Raw genomic sequence first — 21,055 nt, 5'->3', positions numbered from 1 at the left:
TTGTAATTTCTTTGAGTAGTCACTGAGGAATAGTTCTCCAGGCTTTGTGAAGGACATTCAGAGCTCTTCTTTGGATGTTGGCTGCCTTTTCTTCTGTTCTCTGTCAAGATGATCCCACACTAATGTTGACGTTCAGTCTCTGGGGAGGCCAATCCATGACTGATAGTGTTCCATTGTGTGTTTTTACTGCATTGGCATTTTGTTTGGGATCATTGTTATGGCAAAAAATTACTTTTTTTTTTCCCAACTTTTTATAAGGCCACACTGCACACCATGCTGAGATATGACAAAGTTTCAGCCTTTGTAATGTGTTCATCCCTTGAGTTAGGTGCCTTTTTTGTTCTTGAATAAGTCACAGGTAAATATTAAAGGGCTTTAAAAAACAAAAAAAAAAAACAGTTCTCTGAAAATAATCGGGTACAAGCACTGGACTGAATGAATGAATGAAAAGACAGCAAATGTCCAAAGAAAAACTGAAATATTTTCAGAAAGCCTGGAGAGTTTATTGCTCAAGACAAGAGGGGTGGCTCCAGACTTTTTCTGTCCTGTATTTTATCACCACATGGTCTCAACAGGATGGAAGAGAACTGCTTAGAAATTAAAGGTAAACATCTAGATTTTATTTGAAAAACTCCACCTGCTTAATAAAAATTATTTAGTTTGACTGACAGTTGTAGACCGGCTATTACATGTTCCCTGAATGAAATCTGAACCTGTTTCAGTGTCCCGTTTACTGAACAAAATCATAAATATGTTTGTTTTTTTACATGAGATGTGGCTTGTTGATTCAGTTATTTGCTGTCTATCAAAGTGCGAGTGCCTGCACGCATTTCTTTAACATCACGGCTTTTACAGGCTTTGAGAGCCATTCCTACTGTGCAACAAATAACACGACACAAGAAGATACAAACATACTGCAGGTTTTTATTTGTTTGCCATGACAATTAGAAAATCAACTGGTGCATGTGAACATAAATCACTTTCTCATCCAGCTCAGGTGAGCCAAAGTCACGCCGACGCTGCTAACAATAAGCAGTGACGTGCAGGATGTTTGCATGAAGGCACACCTTCACAACCACCAAATATGATGACTAAACATTGGAGAAACATGTGAGCCACAGGCCAGTAGAGTCATCATGCATGATAACTGGGAGCAACACAAAGCAAGCCACAATTCAGTGTCTTCACATCTGTGGAGCCATTTTGTAAAAATGAGTAAGACACTGATGAATCCACACAGTTTCACTGTTATTGTGTTTCTACACCCACGAGTGTTATATAGATTTTATTTTTCTCTTTCATTACAAACATTTACAAAGATGACAGCCTTAGTATTAATGAGCAGTTGAGTACAAGGGTGCTAGAAATGCTGAAGCCTGTATAAAGTTGGTGGTCCTATGTTTGTAGCTGAGCTCTCATGGACAAGCCCAGAATACGATAAGGTGCAAATCATCTCTGTAGAGTTTAGGGTCTGTACACTACAGTAGTCACAAATCCTTCATCGAATACAGGCAGAGATACAACATTTGTGATGTCTATCATTTAGAAATAGTGCTTTTCCTGGGCCAATCTGAGGTAGACATAACAAAACCGATGTGATGCAAAAAGACGGGTGTTTTTGAGAGATGGCAATTGAGACTGACATTCTTTTGTAATGAGCGTACAGACATGAAAAATGAATGTCGTGAGCCTGAAGCAAGCTGTTTGTTACATCGTGACCTGCTCCAGTCTACTGACAACTGCACAAGAGATCTTACCAGAATCTATCAACAATTATAAATTAAACAAAGCAGGAATTAACTTTGACATCGTTCTCAGCGGCAGGCACGTCGGACGGAGAACCGTCAGTAACCGCTGCTCCCGAAAGCAGCACTGAAGTCCCCGAGCAACATGCCGGAGAGAAGCTGAGATTCTGAGCAGCTGACATTCATACAGTGCATCTCAGCATACACAGCAGGGCTAAACACTAAAATACACACTCTGTTACAGCAACTTCACACACACTCACACACACACACACACACACACACACACACACACACACCCCTCCACAGATATTGCTTGAAAGCAGGGACAAACATACAAACAAACACACAGCTCCAGCAGCAGTCAGTGGTGCTGAGTAGAGTGTAGAGCAGCAGGGGAAAAAAAAACATTAACATGCAGGCACCTTCAAGTCTGCAGAAAGCACCACGATTTGAAGAAAATAATATGTTAAAAGAAATGTGGCACAGGAGAAAAAAAAAAAAAAACTGTACATAAAAAGCCTCTTCGATCGCCACACATGCTGTTTTCAAGATAAAAAAATATGCAACCCTGCGACCTGAAAATGGTGGTACACGGAAAAATACTGAAATATGAAACAAAGTCAGGGCTTTCACCTCGGCTGTATTCCTGCTGCAAACATTCTTTGGTCATGAATACATTAATTTTAAGAGAATCACAAACACTGCCGCACAAAGGCAACGCGCAGTAACTGATCTGAAGTGCTTTATAGAAACGCGCTGGTGCAAAAGTCGATTGATGCATTCGAGGAAGATTTTCTTTTTAACATTTAAAATTCCGAGAAGGACGTTTGAACCTTGAGATGATAACTTCCATGCACTGCACAGTGTTATGGACAATAATCTAATGCTGTTTATGGCGATGTAAAATCTTTTCTTTAAAGATAACTGAAATCCCGTACAAGACTGATTAACCGACAGGGATTTAAAGCCTTGTTTTGTGGCCAAACAAACTGCTGACAGTTAAAAAACTAATTCGGTACATCTTTAATTACTTGGGTTTTTATAGCTTTCTTGCTACACAATCTGAATCCACACTTCTTTGTGATGAGACTGATGCAGGGCTATGTTGACATAAGAAAATACTAGTTAACTGCATTTACCTTTGTATGGCAGATTTCAACATCACTTTTACAATGCTCACTTTTGCAGTGTCTTATGCCAAACATTTCACAATGTATGCCTTATAACTACCAGTGGGATGCGAACTTAAAGAAATGGTTGGTGTTTTGATTTTCACTGTCTCCGCTCTCTGGCAGTCCACAGGAGTAGCAAAGGCACAAAAACAGATACAGACAATCCCAACAAGTCCTACCCTGACCTATCACTCGACTGGCATCTCCTCCACAAATCCCTTTCCTCATTTCCCTCAACACCAGCGCCAGAGGTCACATGCAGGTGAGAGTCTTTGCACTGGGTCTGTCCTTTATAGTGCACATTAAAAATGACAAAGACATGCCTTCTTCTGCCCATTGGAATAGAAAGGATGGGGGAGGGGATAAAGGGGTGTTAAAGGGTGGGTAAGCAGGGTTAAAGAAATGGGAGAGAGAAAAAAAAAAAAAAAAAAAATCAGCCTTGGAGCTCCTCGTAGCACGTCTCACACACCCGTACTGGCTTTTTAGAGGAAGGAGTGAGGGCGTTCTTTGATGAACACTCCGCACAGAAAATGTTTCCACAATGTCTGCAGTGGTGCTGGATATTCAGAGAAAAAGGAGAGGGGGTTCAGGGTAGGAACGACTCAAAGGAGACAATCAATGTGCTCTCTTATGCATAAAAACAAAAAGGCATACCCACCTTCCTGACTGTGACAGTGAAGCCTTTCCCACAGGCCATGCAGTTCTGCACTTCGTGATCCTCAGCCCACTTTCTAGTCAGACTCTGTGACTGCTTGATCTAAAGGCATCAATGGCAGTGGTTACAAACGAAGAACATCTAACTTTATCTGTATGGTAATGCTTGTTTTTCATTTTTTGTCTTTACTGTACAACTGCCATTATCCTTCAGAGTTTTGTGGCTGACCTGAAGCGACTGGTTCTCTCTGCCGAGCTCCTGCATGGCAGCTGTCGTGTCATCCAGTTTCCTCCGGAGCTCCACCACTTTGGCCTGCAGTTTCTCTATCTCGCCTTCACCCTTCACACACCTGAAACACAACCACAGAGCACCGACGATGACGTCATCTAATTTAAAGGTTCAAGAGAATTTCCTAACACTACTACCATCACTTTAGTGTGCAACTGGTTATCATCGAGGGAATTCAAACATTTCCATTATAAACTAAGTTTAACATTTGGCTCCTGATGGGCCCATTACATGTTTTCATTTCTAAATCATCAATGGTGCTATTGCAAGCTGAGGAATACAAAACAGAACTCTGATGACTTTGACACCGCTCTGACAGCTACAGTATTTGACTTGAGGCATCTCAGCCCTCCATTGTGTGGAACCAAGGAGCTTTATTCAGTTTAGCTCAACAATCTTTCAGTTTTTCTAACCACATTTTCACCCTGAAATTGATTTGTGGGCAATATAACAAACACAAGCTGTCTGACTATAAAAAAGGGATTCAAATTGGGTGGATATCCACTTTAATGTTGTCAGCCATGTAATGCTTCCAACACTCCTGCTGAGTGCACTTTCACAATAAACCTCTGACCTCAACATTCACAGGCTTGTGCATCATGAATATGCCCACCAGGGGCAGGCTGTCAACCAAGACTTAAAAGGTAAACTCCTGATGTGTTTGAGGGAAGACACTTGGTGGAAATGAACTGAAATGTTGGACGTGCCATCACGCTGCCACTCAGTGATTTCAAACTGTGCCATTTTGGCCACACCAGCACAATCTCTGCTTATTATCTGCCCCAGATTTGGCTCCATCGCTACTTTGCCTTCTTCCCCAAAGTGAAATCCAAGCTGAAAGTGAGTTTTGACATAACAGAACATTACAAATGTGAACACACAAGTGCTCAAAGAAGGACTTCAAAGAACTGATCCAAATGATGCTGAACACAGAGAGTAATGTACAGCAGCTGGAGGAGATGATGTTGAAGCAGAAGTCTTATACGCGCAGTTACTGAACTTTTAAATGAATGTATTACAGACACAATGAGTAACTTAACTTACTGTGTCTGTAATAGATTATAGAAAACGAATATATTTAGACTTGCACCTGCTGACTGCTATTTATTCTGTCCATTTATCTGCTTCAGCCCTCCATGTTCTGCTTTTTAAAACTGTGTGGATGTTGTGCTGCATTAATTTGACACTGATTTTCTTTTTTCCTTTACAGAAATTCCAATGTAATTATGATTTGTTATGCACAATAAAATGATTTATATGTGTGTGTGTGTGTGTGTATATATATATATAAAATTAAGTCTAAATTACTAAATTGAAACTTGTGGACAAAGAACTGAATACCTGAGTAATAAAATCCTGTGAAAAGTGTGTGTGCAGTCAAAAATGTGGCAATGTATAATTTAACTTCCTTATCTTTTTAAAAGCAGCAAATTTTCCAAGACATTCAAGCATATTTTATAATCCTTTCAGGGCTTATAGCATGTTTCTTAAAGTGTAAATGTCAAAGGGAAGTAATATCAACTTACCTTTCCAAAAGAGCCCGTCGCTCATCCTGGTTGTTCTGCACGGTGGCCTCCAGCACAGCGATTTCTCCTCTCAGCTCATCTGTCTGTTTCTCGAGTTCTCCGACTCTCCGCTGGCTCCCCTGCCATTCCCTCTTCAACGTGGCCACGTTCTCATTCAGAGCTGTCACCTGTAAACCCATCTTAGCTTCTGTCTCCTCCCCACGCTTCACCTGCTCTTCTCTTGCCTTCTTCTCTGCTGCCTTTTGATGGAACAATTGGCCATGTCAGAAAAAGGAATCAGAAGCAAAGCTTCTAATATTTCTTGGGATTTGAGAAGCCTACCAGATGATCCTGGACATCCCTGATTTGAGCGAGAAGCTGCTCCTCTCTCTCACTCCTGCTGTGCTTGGTGGCCTGGTGCTCTTTCTGCTCCTGCTTCAGAGCACCCTGAGCTGCCTCCACCTGAGCCTGCAGCTCAAGTTTCTGCTGGATCAACAGCTGTTTGGCTTCCTGGAGTTCACCGAGCTCCTGAGAAGCAATAAATGTGTAAATGTTACACAATATTTGGTTATTAATGTTTCTGCGACAAAAGAAACAGTAACTCATTTGTGAAAAGAAGATCACAGAAGGGGTTGAACTATAAAAGGCTTGAGCAGGTATGGCTTGGATAACTTCAGACACACAAACAGCTTTGAAGAACCAAAAAAAAAAAAAAAATCAGGCGGATGTCAAACTGCTGACTCAAACGAGTTCAGTTTCAAGAATGCAGCCTTGCTGCATAACATAACACACAAGCATGAGAAGCACCAGTATGTTATGAATCGGTACAGGACATAAAATGTTAGTCAGTGTCTACATTAGCAGATTGTCTGAAACTTGGAACACTAAGAATTTCTCTGAGATATAGTTCTCTCTTCTATCTTAAATCTTAAGGCACTGCTGTTGTAAGAAGCATGTTGCTTGTTAGGAAACATGACTCACCTTCTCGCTCTTCTCTGTTAGCGCTTTTAACTCTGAAGTCAGTCTGCTGTTGTTCTTCTCCAGGAGGCTCTTTGCTTTGTTCAGCTCTTCCATGGCGCTCTTCTCCTTCTGCAGCTCCTCCTTAACTTGACCCTGAATCAGTTGGCACGGTTTAGAATATATTAATTGATAACTGTGAATATTTATGTGTTAATAGTTTCTTAAACCTTTTGCTTCTGCAATTCCTTCAGGGTTTGCTCCTGCTGTTGGAGCTTCTCGTCCCGTTTGGCGAGCTCCTGCTCCAGTGAGCTCCGGCCTGTTTTCAAGTCCTGGATCTGGGCCTCTAAGCCTGTCTGATGGGTTCGATTAGCAGCCAGCTCCTCCTGAGTCATGCTCAGTTTCTCCTCTGATGCCTACACTCAGAAGAAGTTTGAAAGTCACTTAGTATCACTCTGGATTTCTGCAAAAATCATTAATAACAGTCAAATATTTTTAATCTGTGGCTGAAAATGGGGTAAAACTGCCTTCTATCACAGCCTCTCTGTGACTGCCTGTGATTTCACTGTCAACATAACTTGCATGCATTACTGTACCTTGAGGTCTTGACGCAAGGCAGAAACCTCAGACTCTTTTCCATAAAAGTCAGACTGAAGTTTAGTGATGTTTTCCTTGCTTTGCTCCAAGGCCTTCTGCAGCTCTGCTGCTCGGCTCTTCTCAGAGGTCAGCTCCTGGCTGAGTCCCAACACCTGTGCTCTCAGCTTACTTTCCTCTTCTGCCTGGAGATAAGAGTTAAAGTTACAACTTCATACACAGATAATGATGGATTGGCCACCTGCTGGGAATGATGTGTTTCAGACACACACTGCATCGGACCACAGCTAAGGCAGGTGAGGAGGTACACAATGCATGTCTCTTTTGTTAGTTTAAAAATGCTACTTACTTTCTTGACACCAGTTTCCTGTAGCTGTGTCACTTGGCCCTTCAGTTTCTTAATCTCCTCTTCCAAAGATCCCTGGGTCGTCTTTAGTTGTGTCCGCAGATTCTCCAGCTCTTTCTCCTTTTCCCTCAGTGTCTCCTGAGTCTTTGTGTGCTGCTGTTCTAATGAGGTCAGCTGCACTTTCAACTTTTTCTCTGCCTGACATTTTTAGAAACAACAGATGTTTAGGTGTTGGATTTTAAAGGCAACAATATCTGGTCCATTTTTTTTAGAGGCTTACCTCTCTAATCTGCTCCAGCTGTTCTTTGGATTCTTTCATTGCCTTAGTGGTGGACTCATTATTTTTCAGAAGCTCCTGTCTTACTTTTTCATTTGATTTTTCCTAGGGAAAGATGGGTTCATGTTGAGTAATGGCTGTTTCCTAAAATTTATCACAGGCTGCACATTAACCAAACCTACCTTCTCCTCTATAGCTGATTTATGGTTTTTCCTCTCAGTGTCCAGTTGACTCTGACTTTCTTTCAGTGCCTTATTAGCCTTTCCGAGACTCTCCTGAGTAGCTGCAAGCTCCTTCCTTTGAGCCTCTTTTTCCTGTTGGGCCTTTTGTAGCTCTGCTGCCAGACTCTGAGCTTTTCTATCCAGCTCTGCATGCTGAGCTTTTCCCTCTTGGGTCACCTTTTCCAGGTTTGCCTTCAAAGTAGTAATCTCCTGCTCAGACTGTGCTAGCTTCTGCTGGACTTCACTCAATGTACCTGCCTTTTTCTTTAACTCCTCCTGCAGAGTTGTAGCCCTTGGCAGAGGAAAGACATTTATTTTCTGTTAGGAGGTTATTCAATAAAACACACAGCTAGAAAACTAAACTAAATCTCAGCATGTGGTTTTTAATTCAATAAAAGGCAGTTACTGATAAATATCTCCTAAAAAAATGTATCAAAACAAACAAACAAAAAAACAAACTGTATGTTCTCTCACCCCGCTTTCTCAGTTTCGAGTGAGCGTTGTAGCTCTTTGGCTTTCTTTTTAACTTCTGAACTTTCCGTCTGCAGCTTCTGCAGCTCCTGCTGCCCCTGGTCTCGTGCAGACTGCACCTCCCCTACCTGCGACTCCAATTTCTGTCAGAATAAAGCACCGTTTTTACTTATCAAAATACACCAATGCATGTTCTAGGTGTTAGAAGCAGTTCAGGCCAAAAATGATTCTATATATTCAATCTAGTCAATCAAGAACTTAACACAGACCTTATTGAACCCCTCCAACTGCTCTATCCGCTGTTCTGAAGCCAGTAGCTTGTCTTTGCATTCCTTCAGACTGCTTTCGAGCTGTGCGCACTGCTCTTGTCTCTCTTTGAGCCTTTGGGCATGATCCTCCAGGTTCTTCTGAACTTTATTCAGCTCCTACACAACATAGCAAGGCAGGGTGAAGGACAACAGCAATAAAAAAGGTGAGCAGAAGTGGAACAGATGGAAACAGCACAAAGTCAAAGAGTGGAAGGAAAGAAATGCGTCGCATTACAAGGGAAGCAGTGGGGTGCCTTAGCCAAATTTTAACGCCAGTGGCACAGAGAGGAAGCTAACCTGCTGCTTGTCCTGTAGGGCATGTTGGGCAGACTCCAGGCTGTTCTCTAGGTTTGCTTTCTGTGCAGCCTTAGCTGCCTCTGCAGAGAGCAACAGCTCTGTCTTTGCCTTCAGCTGAAGAAAAACAGACCAAGAAAAGCTGTTATTCTCACTATTAAAAAATAAAATCTGTACAGCAACGTAGTGTGTTTGGATCACTTCAGCTACACATCTTCAACACATCTATGTCATGATCAACATGTTATAGCAAGACATGGCTATTAGAGGCTTACCTGGGCATCCAGCTGGGCCACTTTTTCCTTGCTCTCTGTGAGCTGGGTGGTGAGTTCAGTAACTGAAATCTCCAGGGTATGAGCTCGGTCCTGGGCTGAGCGCAGCAGAGTCTTCTGCTCCTGGACCTGCTTGTGTAGATTATCCTGTGCTTGCTTGTTGCTCTCTGATTGGTTCTTAAGCTTGTCTGTCAACTGTGTTACCTTTAAATCCCACACATGAAAAAAAAAGTTATAAACTAATGCTAATTTTTCTTCTACACAGCAGCTACAGAAGTGAGGTGAGACAAACTCTAAGTGTGTATATGTGTATCAACCTGTTCTTGTAGTGCATGGTTTTTCTCTTTAAGCTGGTTAAGCACAGCGGTCTCTCCTTCCCCAGCCTGGATCTTGGCACACAAGTCCTCCCTCTCGGCTTCCAGCTGGCTCACTGTGTCTTTACTCTTTTGAAGCAAAGCTTCCAGGTTCTGGATCTTCTGGTCTTTATCTCCAATCTGACGCAACACCTGCTCCAGGTCATTCTAAAGCATGACAAACAAGATTACATTTAGTATTTTGGTCATTTTTAAAAATTTAAATGCATGATCACATTGGGGTTATGATGTGCATACACATGGGGAAACAGTGAATGGGATTAAGCAGAGCACAGTGTGCAACAATATGAGTGTAATTTTTCTGCACATAATCTTATGCCACCGTGATGAGGTAAATGCATGATGGTGCATGATGAAATTATGCTCCATTTCATTTCAGTTAAAAACTCAAAATAAATCAAGCGGTTCTCTCTTTATGCTTTATGCTTACTGATATTATAATAAATGCCTAAGATGTGAGAGTTTACAGGTGAATAATACCTGCGCCTCACGGAGTTTGCCGTTAGTGTTTTGCTGCAGTGCCTGCAGCTCCTGGTGCTGTTGCTTGGCTTTCTCCAGCTGGTGCTGCAGGTCCGTGCTCTTACTGGCACTCTCTTTCAACTGAGGCAAAACACAGGATTATGATTACTCATTTGATTCCTTTCCCCCTCTTTTTTTTGCCCACACACCCAATATTAAGTAAATTTCATAACCATTTTCACAGTATTCTAAATTATAAAGCAGCTTTTTAAGTCTTTTACCTGGAATTGTGTGTGTGTGTTTTTTTTTTTTTTTAAGATATTTTGTTCTGTCCATCATTGAGTCCTTTGTGCTTTAACCAGAGTGTTTCTCAATTTTAGTCAAATAAACAAATCAAAAATATATCTGACTCTTCTGCAGTGCCCAAAAATCTATCCATGGATATTCTAATGTTGGCTCTTTCTCATTAACTTCATTTTCTCTGCAGAAATCGTTAAAGCTTCAGCAGACGCCCACCTGTTCCTCTGCACGGGAGAGTTTGAGCTGCAGGTCGGCTGCTTGTTGCTCGCGGTCCTTGAGTTTCTCCCCTGACAGCTGCCTCTGTTCTTTAAGTCGACCTTGCAACTCACCCAGCTGCCGCTCTGCCTCCAACAGTTTATTGTGCAGCTAGAAAAACGCAGAGATGACAGTGAAGAGTAAAATTGAGAACAAAGGATGTCCAAAGGCAAGAAATACCACAGCTACTTAGATTTTATTCAGCTTCCCAATGCACCTATTTTATGACTTTGTGTGTAACTGTGTTGTCAATAATAAATTATATTCAATGTAATTTTTTTTTTATACCAACTTCCAACAACAGTCATCTCAAGGCACTTCATGTTGAGATAATGTTTTAGAGAGAAACCCAATGATTCCCTTTGAGAAATAATCCTCTCTTAAATGTCATAAAATCATTACCGGTATATGCAAAAACAAATTTTCATGAGCCTCTGATGTTTTGCTCTTCAACTGTGTTTAATAACTGATTTTTATTTTACATACATAGGTACTTGTGGGTTCTTTGCCTGCCTTACTCACCTGACTGATCTCAGTCTGCTGCTGAGCACCTTGGCTTTCCTTTTCTTCCCTCTGCTGTTCCAACTGTTTCCTCTCAACTTTTAGTTCTGCATGCTTCACCTCCATCTCTGCAATCTCACTCTTCAACTTTGCCACCTCCTCACCCCTCTCTGTAAGCTCCGTCTGGGCCTTGTGCAGGGACGCCTCAGCCCCTGTGGCCCGAGCCTGCAGCTCTTGTACTTCTAATTCCCTCTCCCTCAGGTTTTCTTGGACTTCCTTCTTGGCAGTTTTCTCAGCTCCCAGATGCTCCTCCTGTTCTTGATACTCCTTCTCCTTGCGTGCAAGCTTTTCAGACAGGCTCTGCGAGTACAGCAGAAGATAACATCAATCAGTTACGCAATGTTTACCAATATGTTTGGTGGTGAAGTCAGATTACTAGCCAAGGAGCAAATTTGTGAATGACAAAACAATGGCAAGTAAAAATTATTGTCGTGTGGTATTTCTTGGAGGAGCAGGGTCTCATCAAAAAGACTGATAATGTTAGCGTCGCTAATTAAGTCACAGTGGAACATGAACCATTTGTCTTTCTAAATAAAAACTGTTAGCATGATAGGAGCTGCACCACATTATGAACACGCCCCCAGCACCACCACCTCATGTGATACCAGCAATGGAAAAGAACAGTGGCCTGTCAAGAGTCAAGAATAAAGTGTGGTATGCCATTTCTAGAGGATGGTTCACAACACACAGCTGCACAGCACTTGCACAGGCTGTAAACTTGGCAAGAGGGTGACAAAGAACAAAATGTTGTTAATAGTGAAGCATGCCGTTAACCAGGGCACGGTGACAGGACACCTGGATTTCAAAGACATCCAAGAAACCCCTGCAAGCAAACACAACAAGATCACCAAAATCCTTTTAGCTCCTTCCCTCTTCTTTTATTTATTCCCTTCCTTCTCATATATTTTTGCTTTTCTCCTCTCTCAGCAGGTTGTGCCTCTCCTTTCTAATCCCAGAGCTGCAGACCAGTTAAACCCTTGGCTGTTCCCTGTCCATCCTTAGTCCTGATCCTCTGTCTCTCACCATCTGCTCACCCTTTTTCCCTTCTCATGAGATAAATATCTGTATCAGGTCTCAGGTGTCCTGTTGTGAGGAGAAGCACAGGGCAGGGGCAACGTGCTGGAGATCCACTTCTCTAATCCCCTTCTTACCAGAGGGCTGGAAGGCTGTTGTTGAGAATTGAATCTCTCGCTACATTTCCCAGGTCCTGTTGCACCAGTGCCATTACCTGTGATTGTATTTCACCCCCAGTGATACAGCCTGCAGTGCGTTGCTGGTTTAATTATAGTGCTGCGTGTAAATTTTGTCAACATGTCTGGGTTGTCAAAGACAGTTGGTGACAGCAGGGCATTGTGGTGGGACCTGATGCTGGGCAACAGAGGAAGGTTTACAAACTGAGGTGCCTGCTTTGTACTCGAGGAGCAGCTGATGAGGCTCAGTAATGTTAGTGTGAGAAAAGTAAATCCTACACATTCTTACAGTGCAACAGATGTCCGGGTAGACATGTTTGCATCTGTAGTAATTCTTCAAGAATGGCTACAACAGCTGTAGTTGTTTGGTTCTGGAGTGGTGTTACCTGACTTTGCTGCTGCAGGTTATTCAAATTGCTCTGCAACTCGTGGATTTGCTGCGTGTAGACAGCGGCTTCCTGAGGACCCTTCTCCAGCTCTGCCTTTAGTTGGGATATAGTCATCTGCAGTACAATACAAAGACACGTTAGATGCTTTCTCAAAGGCATTTAATGTATATTGAAGAAACAGAAGCAGTACGGAAAAGACTGACATAAAAGAAAACATAAACTAGAAACAACCAGGCTTCACTTGCACAAAACCCAATAAAGACTAAAAATAAGGTCACACACTGTTAAAAATAAAGAAATTTCAGAAAAACAAAAAAATTTAACTAAATTTGGGGCCGACTTGTTTACCTCCAGTTTACGAATCTTGAGTATTGTGAGTGTTGCAGAGGGGTACAGTGTGTGAGAAGCAGAAGGAGGAGGAAAGGGAAAGGAGACACAGGGACAAAAGTGAGTCACAAAACAACAGCAAGCACCGACACAGAGCTGCTAAGCTGACAGAATAACAAATCAATTTTTATTCCACTTCATGATTCCCGTCACTTCAAGATTTAGCAGAATATTTTGCACAAAACCAGGTTTAATATGTTGAATTAAAATTGAAAACGTCCTAAAAAACCAAAACCCCAATCAAACAGTTAGGACGACAGTTTCAGAAAGCTGACAAACTCTTAACACTGCTCGTCAATTAGATCTGAGAGCTATTATATAATCAAAATCCAGACCTCGAAATATTCCCAGAATGTCCTTTTTCAGGGTGTAAAAATATGAGCAGGTCTTTAAGATAAATTGCAGAAGGAGATGTTCAGGGCCTGAGGCTGCCTTATAGACCTCTAAAAATACTCCTCTCCTTCTGGGATCAGAATGCAGGAAATAAGGCTGAATTATTCACCATGCATTAATTAAAGGCTGAATTAGGTACAAAGACATCTGGTATGATCCAGCTACAGAAGATCATAACTTTTTCATAACTTATTTCAAAACTATTTTGTCTTTAGCTGAAAGTTGAGATTGTGAACGGAGCAAAAGATGAGCAAAATAGGAATCACATTAAACTGTTTCCAATATTTACATAGACCATGAAAATGATCATGTTTATGTGCTTGTGGTAGGACAAAATTCAAGGTGAGAGAATGATGGCTTATTATGAAACATGTCAGGTATTTTGTCCTGCTAACCTCTGAGGTAGTGTAATTAGCCTGCAGTTGCTCGTAATGGTTTTTGAGGCGCTCTGACTCTTCCTCTCTCTCACGGGTCATGCGGTCCATCAGTGTCTGCACCTGTACCAGCTCCTTCTGCAGAACCTCTACATCTTCAATGCCTGGTCGCTGCAGCTATGGAGCAGAGCAACAATAGTGTGTTAAAAAAGGAGGGACTAGGTGGCAACCAGTCCAACAGAAGATCTTTATGGTTCTGAGGTATATCAAAACTCTGTGTCCATAGAAATGGGTGTATATGAAAGTCACCAAGCGTGCACACCTCAAAATAGCATCAGTATGATGTTCTGCCTTTAATAAATCCAAGAGTAATTCATCTACAGCACAGAAGGTTTAGGATTTTTAAGTACCGTATTTTTCGGACTATAAGCCGCTACTTTTTTCCCACGTTTTGAACCATGCGGCTTATAGCCCGGTGCGGCGTTTCTGTGGATTTTTCTTTAACCACCAGGGGGCTCTTTAGCAGGATATGAATCATGGGACGTCAAAGTTGGAAATCAAAGAAGAAAGCGCCAACAAGTGCTAGCAGCAGGCACAAAAGAGATTTTTTTCAAACTCCCTCATCATGGAAACCACAAAAAGAACTTCCTATGATGCCGCTTTTAAGTTGAGGGCTATCGACCTGGCACTACAGGAGGGAAATAGAGCCGCTGCACGTAAGCTCGGCGTGAATGAATCAATGGTGAATTGACTTGTTATAACTCAAATTTGGGGTTGTCTGTCCCCCTCTGCTGAGTGCCGAGTAATTGTGGAAAACCGAGAGCGGCGGAGATACCAGCGGCTTATAGCCCGGTGCGGCTTATATATGTACGTTTCCAGTTTTTTCCAAAAAATTTGTAGGTGCGGCTTATAGTATGGTGCGCTCTATAGTCCGGAAAATACGGTATTTGGACAGTGATCCAATTTTTGTAATTTTACCTCTGTATACCGCCACAGTGGTTTTTAAATCAAACAATCAAGATGTGATTGAAGTGAAGACTTTCAGCTTTAATATCTGCACTTTCAGATATGTTTGTTTTTTTAGGAATTACACTAAGGATTGTTTTTAATACTTGGATGAAGGCTAGAACCCACGCACATCACCGAATGCTGTGTTTCTTCCACTGAGATGCTCCTTCTGGACTTTACTACACCTTCACCTTTAGTTAATGCTCGTTTGTGGATCTCTCTGCCTTCAGTTTTGTATTTAGTAACTGAAAAGCATGCTCTGTTGGGCTAAGACCAGGTCACTGAATTTGCTATTGAAGAACAGCCCATTTCTTTGCTTTAAGAAACTCTTGGGTTGCTTTGGCAGCATGCTTTGGGTCATTATCCATCTACGCTGTGTGTCTGATCAGTTTTGCAGCATTTGGCTGAAAAAAGTCTAGCCCTGTACACTTCACAATTCATCCTGCTACGTCTATCAGCACTTACATCATCAATAAACACTAGTGACCCAGTTCCACTGGCAGCCATACATACCATAACACTGCGTCCACTATGTTTGACAGACAATGTGTTTTGCTTCAGATCATGAGATGTATTCATCATTCTCCATACTTTTCTCTTCTCATCTGGTTTCATTTGTCTAAAGATTTATTTCAGAATGGTGCAGTCTAATTTAGCATTCCTGTTCTTTAGTGTAACCAGTGATTTGCACCTTGTTGTAAACACTCTGTATTTACATTCATGAAGGCGTCTCTTGATTGTAGACTCTGGCAATGATACGCCTACCTCCTCGAGAATGTTTTTGACTTGGTTAGATGTTGTGAAGGGTTTTTCTTAACTAAAAAAAAAAAATTGCAATCATCCACTTTAGCTGTCTTCTGTGGTCTTTCAAGAATGTTCAAGATTGTTGATTTGGCCACTTCATTATAATGTTTTTGTTTTTCAGCTTAATGATGGCCTCCTAGACTTGCACCAAAATACTGAAAGTTCCTGTGAAAAGCTACAAAATCTAAGATCAATGCTTAAAATCAACTCCAGATCTTTCACCTGCTTAGTTTGATTTTTTTTTTTTAGTTTGGGAATACTTATTGCCCTAACTGCATTTTTGGATGAAGTTTCTTTAAACCACTTGGAACAGTTAGGACTAGTACAGACCAGATGGCACAGGACAGTGTGCTTAATCTGATGAAACTTTTTTAAGATTACATTTGTTTTTACATTTCTTTGACAAACGTGGATAGAATCTGTGCTGATCCTTCAGCCACATAGCTCAGAGTCCTATTGAATTCACTGTTAAGGTCAAACTCTGAAGAAAACATTTACTATTGAGAACAGATTAAATGACAAGTGTGCGTTGTTGTACCAGCTCTGTTTGGAGTCTCTCGTTGTCCTGCTTTGCTTCCTGCAGCTGTTCATTCAATTTGGCTAGCCTCTGGTCAGCAGCCTCCCTGAGACTTTTCTCTTCATCATAACGGGACTTCAAATCTGTCAGATTCAACAATGAAAAAACAAACAACATACAATTTAATGACATCCAAATCAAAACGACTACATTAATGATCATGATCAAAAGAAACATGAACTTCTGAACAAAGCCAATGGATTGAGGACAACAGTGCTTTAGTAGAAGAGCACTTGAGTTTGTAAAATGCAGACCCACAGACACAGGCCTCCCAGTTTCCCAGCCAAACACTAACCTACTATCTCTGTGGCCAGCTGTGCAGCCTTCTGCTCAAACAAGTCTTTCATCTGTTTGATGTTGAACTTCTCTGTCTCAGCTTCATTCAACTTCTTTTCAAGGACTGAAAAACAGCATGACATATTAGCGACTGATGATATGCTATCCAGTTAGACATGCACTTTAAAGTCCCCTACCTGAATCCTCTGTGCTCATCTGCCCATCGTTCTGTGGTTGTGAGCAAAGGAGAGAAACACTGCATTAGCATCATGTTTTATATTCACAAAGTCACCTCTTCACTATAACACGTTAAAAAATCTTGAGGGATTTACTTGCTTCAGCTGTCCTTGGACTTTGTCTAACTCCTTTTTTAGCTCTCCAGAGAACCATCTTTCCTCCTAAACAAAAGAAAACAGACCCCCAAATCAAGTCTCTGCATAATCATTTACAACTCTCGCTAACAGTGACAGTTCAAATGCCTCTATACCTTAAGAGAAGCGTGCAGGTCCTGGACCTCTTGCCGCAGCATTGTAAGGTCTTCCCTAAAGAACAGAAAAACCATGTTTACAAAGAATACACTAAATAAAATACAGTCACATGTGCAGTGATGTCAGCCTCACTGCTGCAATCAGACACTTATAACAATCTCACCTAGTGGGGGCCACATGGGCAGGGAGGTCTCCGGTGTCATGGAACAGCTCATAGTGCTTGAACAGCTCCTCTGCAGAGTTGTGAGACTTCATGCACTGAGGACAGATGAAGCCCTGCATACAGAAGCATGTCATCAGAGAAAGCAGCTTCAGTTCTACAGGTTAAAAGGAAAGAAAACAAAAACAAACTAGAGGTTCTTAGCTAAGAAAAGCAAAGCATCCACGTTACCTCAGATGTCTGATCGTGGTTAAGATCTGTGCTGGGCTGCTCTGACTCTGCATTCTGGGACCCTCCCTTCCCAGGAGTCTGGAGAATAGAAAATAAGACCTTTATGTTGAAGCTCTGCATCCAATACCTCAAAGTAACAAAGTTAAAAGTCTATTTTTGTAAATGTATTCAAATCATGTTGTTATAAGTATTAACATCCTTTGTTTTAAGGTTTAAAATATGACTGAGGTGACTCCTGTTTCTCTTCATCTGAAATGTTTACACACCTGTAGTAAATAATATCTGAAAAAGGCACATACCTGTCTATGTAGAGTGTTTCAGCTCACAACTCATATTAGAGGACCTAAAGTCTCAGACACCATGTCAAAAGGACACTTCTGCCAGATCAAGTTCAACATTCTCCATCCAACATTGTTGTTTTTTAAACCGTTTCTGAGTAACTGTGACTTTTATTTGCAATCTGGCTAGAAAATAATGTTGCCTTGCAACCGGAAAAATGTCTCCAGGATTGATTTTTCCCTGTCAATGCTTCCTGTGAAGCAGCATTTCGCACAGCATCATGCTGCCACCACCATGCTTAGCAGTAAGGTTGGTGTGGTTATGCCCCCATCACAGATTCAGTTTTGAGGGTGCTGCCCTCAATCCCTCAATCCATAAGCTTCCGCTTATCCTGTTCAGGGTCGCGGGGGGGCTGGAGCCTATCCCAGCTGTCATAGGGCGAGAGGCAGGGTACACCCTGAACAGGTCGTCAGCCTGTCACAGGGCCAACACAGAAAGACGAACAACCTTTCACACTCACTTTCACACTCTCATTCACACCTATGGGCAATTTAGAGTAGCCAATTAACCTAACCCCAGTAAGTGCGTGTCTTTGGAATGTGGGAGGAAACCGGAGTACCCGGAGGAAACCCACGCAAGCACGGGGAGAACATGCAAACTCCACACAGAGAGAGAGAGAGGCCTGGGCCAAGGTGGAATCGAACCCAGACCTTTCAGATGTTATTCTATCTGTGAGGCAGCAGTGCTAACCACTGCTCCACCGTGCTGCCCATATCTTAGGGATTTTCACTGCAAAGGTAAATTTCTTGCATCCTTGACCTGACTTTACATGTCAACAACCATGTCTATGTTTTACAAATTTTCTTTGACTTCATGAAATTTTTTTTTTTATAAAGTCAAAAATAGTGACTAACAAGCAGTTAAGACCTTGCATCTGAACACAAGAATCTAGGTCAATGTGCCTGTTAAATATTAGACATGTAATTTTAAAATGCCGTGCTATAATTAACTGGACAGGATTTAAGCTTAAGTGTGCATTATTGTAGCCCTTCAAATATTATGTGGACATGTGCAAGGGTTTAGCTCATTGGCCTGAAAAACAAACACATTAGGTAGGTATGCCACAGGTTGTCTTTGACAAATAGGATTTATTTGGGCAGGTGTATGAATCAAAGAGGTCAAAATTTGTGTTTGTGCAAGTTGTGCATTCAGCAAAGACAAATTGTTGAGCTTGTTTGAAGGCTGACAAAAAAAACAAAAAAACAAAAAACCTGAAGGTTTGTATCATGGAACAACCTTTGACCCTAGTTCAACAAACAACATATATGCATAGGTTGTTTGCCACTGGCCCACAGGATTATTATTATACCGTTTAGAAACAGACTGAAGGTCTAATATTTGTCTTCTTACTGCACTTTTAAACAGACTTTAAAACCTGTTGAAATCTCCTAATGGTCAAAGGTGGGATCGTAGCCATGACATGCCAAAGTAATAAAATGAAACACAATCAGTATCTTGTAGTTACACCCTGATAAGCATTTGAACCCATAAAATGACGCAAGTGTCTGATCACAGTATAAATCAGTGGTTCAAAAACAACTTTTTTCATATAGAGGGATGAGATGCAAAGGATGCACCATCTCTAAACAGGGTACGTCTCCCTTAAGCCACATTAACAGCGACAAGGTTTTGATGGTTACAAAGCTGCTTCCTGAACTTCTTTCAACTGCTCCCTTTAAAGCCTCCATCTCACCCTATCCCTAGCATCCTCCTCTGCCACACCAACCTTCTGCATGTCCGCGTTCACTACATCCATGAATCTTTTCCATGGTCTTCTATTCCTGCCTGCCAGCTCCCTATTCTACAGCCTTCGTCCAATATATCCACTATCCCTCATCTGCACATATCCAAATAATTTCAGCCTTGCCTCTCTAACTTTGTCTCCAAACTGTTCAACCTGAGGTGTCCCTCTGATACACTAATTTCTAACGTCATCCATTCTGGTCACTCCCAACAAAAATCCTAACATCTTTAACTCCAGCTCTGCCTCCTGTCTTACTGTCTCTAAACTATACATCAAAGCAGGTCTCACTACCATCTTGTAAACTTTTCCTTTCACTCTTGCGGCTAATATTCGGTCACAAATGTCTCCACCCACCCCACCCCGCCAGCACTTTCTTCTTAACCTCTCGTGTACTTTGTGTTGCTTTGGATGGCTAACCCCAGGTTTTTAACTCGTCTGCCTTCACTACCTCTGCTCCTTGCAGCTTCACTGTTAATGATTACAAAGCTACAAATCAGACGGAGCAACACAGTAATAATTGTTTTAAAAATCGTCCGACAAGACCCGACCTAAATAAAAACTGAATGGGAAAATATTTTTCCTTTTTTATCAGGATCCCTTTAATGTATACAAATTAATGCGGGGAGCGTTGCCTTGCGGTAAATGTAGTCTTCTAAGAAGCTAGCTAAGTAGCTGACCTCTGCTCATTTACGGCCACTATTAACTTTAAGGACAAGTGGGCAGTTTAATTAACCATGCCAGCATTAACACTGGGATGTTTACTTGGTTAAAACACGTGTTTCTACGTTGCGGGCAGCCAGCTGACAACACTTCCCTACACTAGTCGGTAGCTAACGTCAGCATTAGCATGTGACGAGCAGACGATGAATTAACCTACTCCTGTAACATAGCTAGCTAACGGAAAGTATGAATAGAAACTGCTTCAGTGACTAAACGTGTTAGCTGATAAAACTGTACCTTAATGAACCCTTTAGATGTGTAAAATTTAACTACATTACAATCCTAAGGGACTAGTTTCACTCCCGTTCACTGTAACATGCTCATTTTATTCAAGTTAGCATTTAATAGTTAGCCATGTCAAACCAACACAAGGAGCGTTCGATATATTCACTCCGACCTGCAGGAACTTTTTCAGCCGAGGAGTTCCCATTAGCTAAAAGTAAAGCCCCGCCCATCAGCACTACATCTTGTTTCAAAACATGCGCCCCCCACCACGAAGCCAGACATGGATAGGCCTGTGTCTTCTGAGGAAAACTGCTCCCGTTGACCAAACAAAAAGCGATCCTGATGTTGGCTTTGTCGCCCCATTAGCTTACCATTTGAAGTATCCGTCTGAGCATGGCCTCGATTGTGTTTTGTCCCGTCAAGAAATCCTGTCCGTTTTCAAAACGCCAAGTTTACGTCTGTGAACAGCGAACACCTGACCGGACTCAGGGAACAGCAGTGGCGGATGGGCGGGTCGTGGAGAGGATGGCTCAGCAGGAGAATACACAACCTGGTGATATTCAGGATTATACACAAGCGCCGTCATGCTCTGATGCACTGAATAAAAACTAACAACAGTAATTATCCGTAAACGCTGTTTATTTAAATATTTCACACAATAGAATATTCCAGCCACATATGCACAAAGAGGAA

The 21,055-nt window shown here is 41.7% G+C and overlaps 1 protein-coding gene across 2 annotated transcripts; it reads right to left on the bottom strand.

Annotated features, from left to right (window-relative positions):
• Positions 1–920: 920 nt before the first annotated feature.
• On the bottom strand, positions 921–20,873 carry eea1 (early endosome antigen 1). Of its 2 annotated transcripts, XM_030731767.1 has the most exons (30): positions 20,734–20,873; positions 17,335–17,412; positions 17,107–17,219; positions 16,943–16,997; positions 16,788–16,853; positions 16,653–16,683; positions 16,475–16,579; positions 16,141–16,262; positions 13,812–13,967; positions 12,985–12,999; positions 12,634–12,750; positions 11,019–11,357; positions 10,458–10,607; positions 9,963–10,082; positions 9,426–9,629; positions 9,112–9,312; positions 8,840–8,953; positions 8,504–8,659; positions 8,238–8,377; positions 7,725–8,055; positions 7,546–7,647; positions 7,269–7,463; positions 6,922–7,104; positions 6,556–6,741; positions 6,350–6,481; positions 5,711–5,896; positions 5,390–5,628; positions 3,804–3,924; positions 3,579–3,677; positions 921–3,476 (listed from the first exon to the last, which is right to left on the bottom strand). In XM_030731767.1, exons 1-30 carry the CDS (start codon positions 20,755–20,757, stop codon positions 3,354–3,356), a joined length of 4,203 nt encoding a protein of 1,400 aa, XP_030587627.1. In that variant the 5' UTR covers positions 20,758–20,873; the 3' UTR covers positions 921–3,353. The 2 variants fall into 2 exon arrangements, with proteins under 2 accessions (XP_030587627.1, XP_030587628.1); XM_030731768.1 differs by lacking the exon at positions 12,985–12,999.
• Positions 20,874–21,055: the final 182 nt, after the last annotated feature.

Source organism: Archocentrus centrarchus, chromosome 6, assembly GCF_007364275.1.
Source record: "Archocentrus centrarchus isolate MPI-CPG fArcCen1 chromosome 6, fArcCen1, whole genome shotgun sequence".
Lineage (NCBI taxonomy): Eukaryota > Metazoa > Chordata > Actinopteri > Cichliformes > Cichlidae > Archocentrus > Archocentrus centrarchus.
The sequence above is the reverse complement of the archived record's forward strand: the minus strand, read 5'-3'. Positions and strand labels throughout refer to the sequence as shown.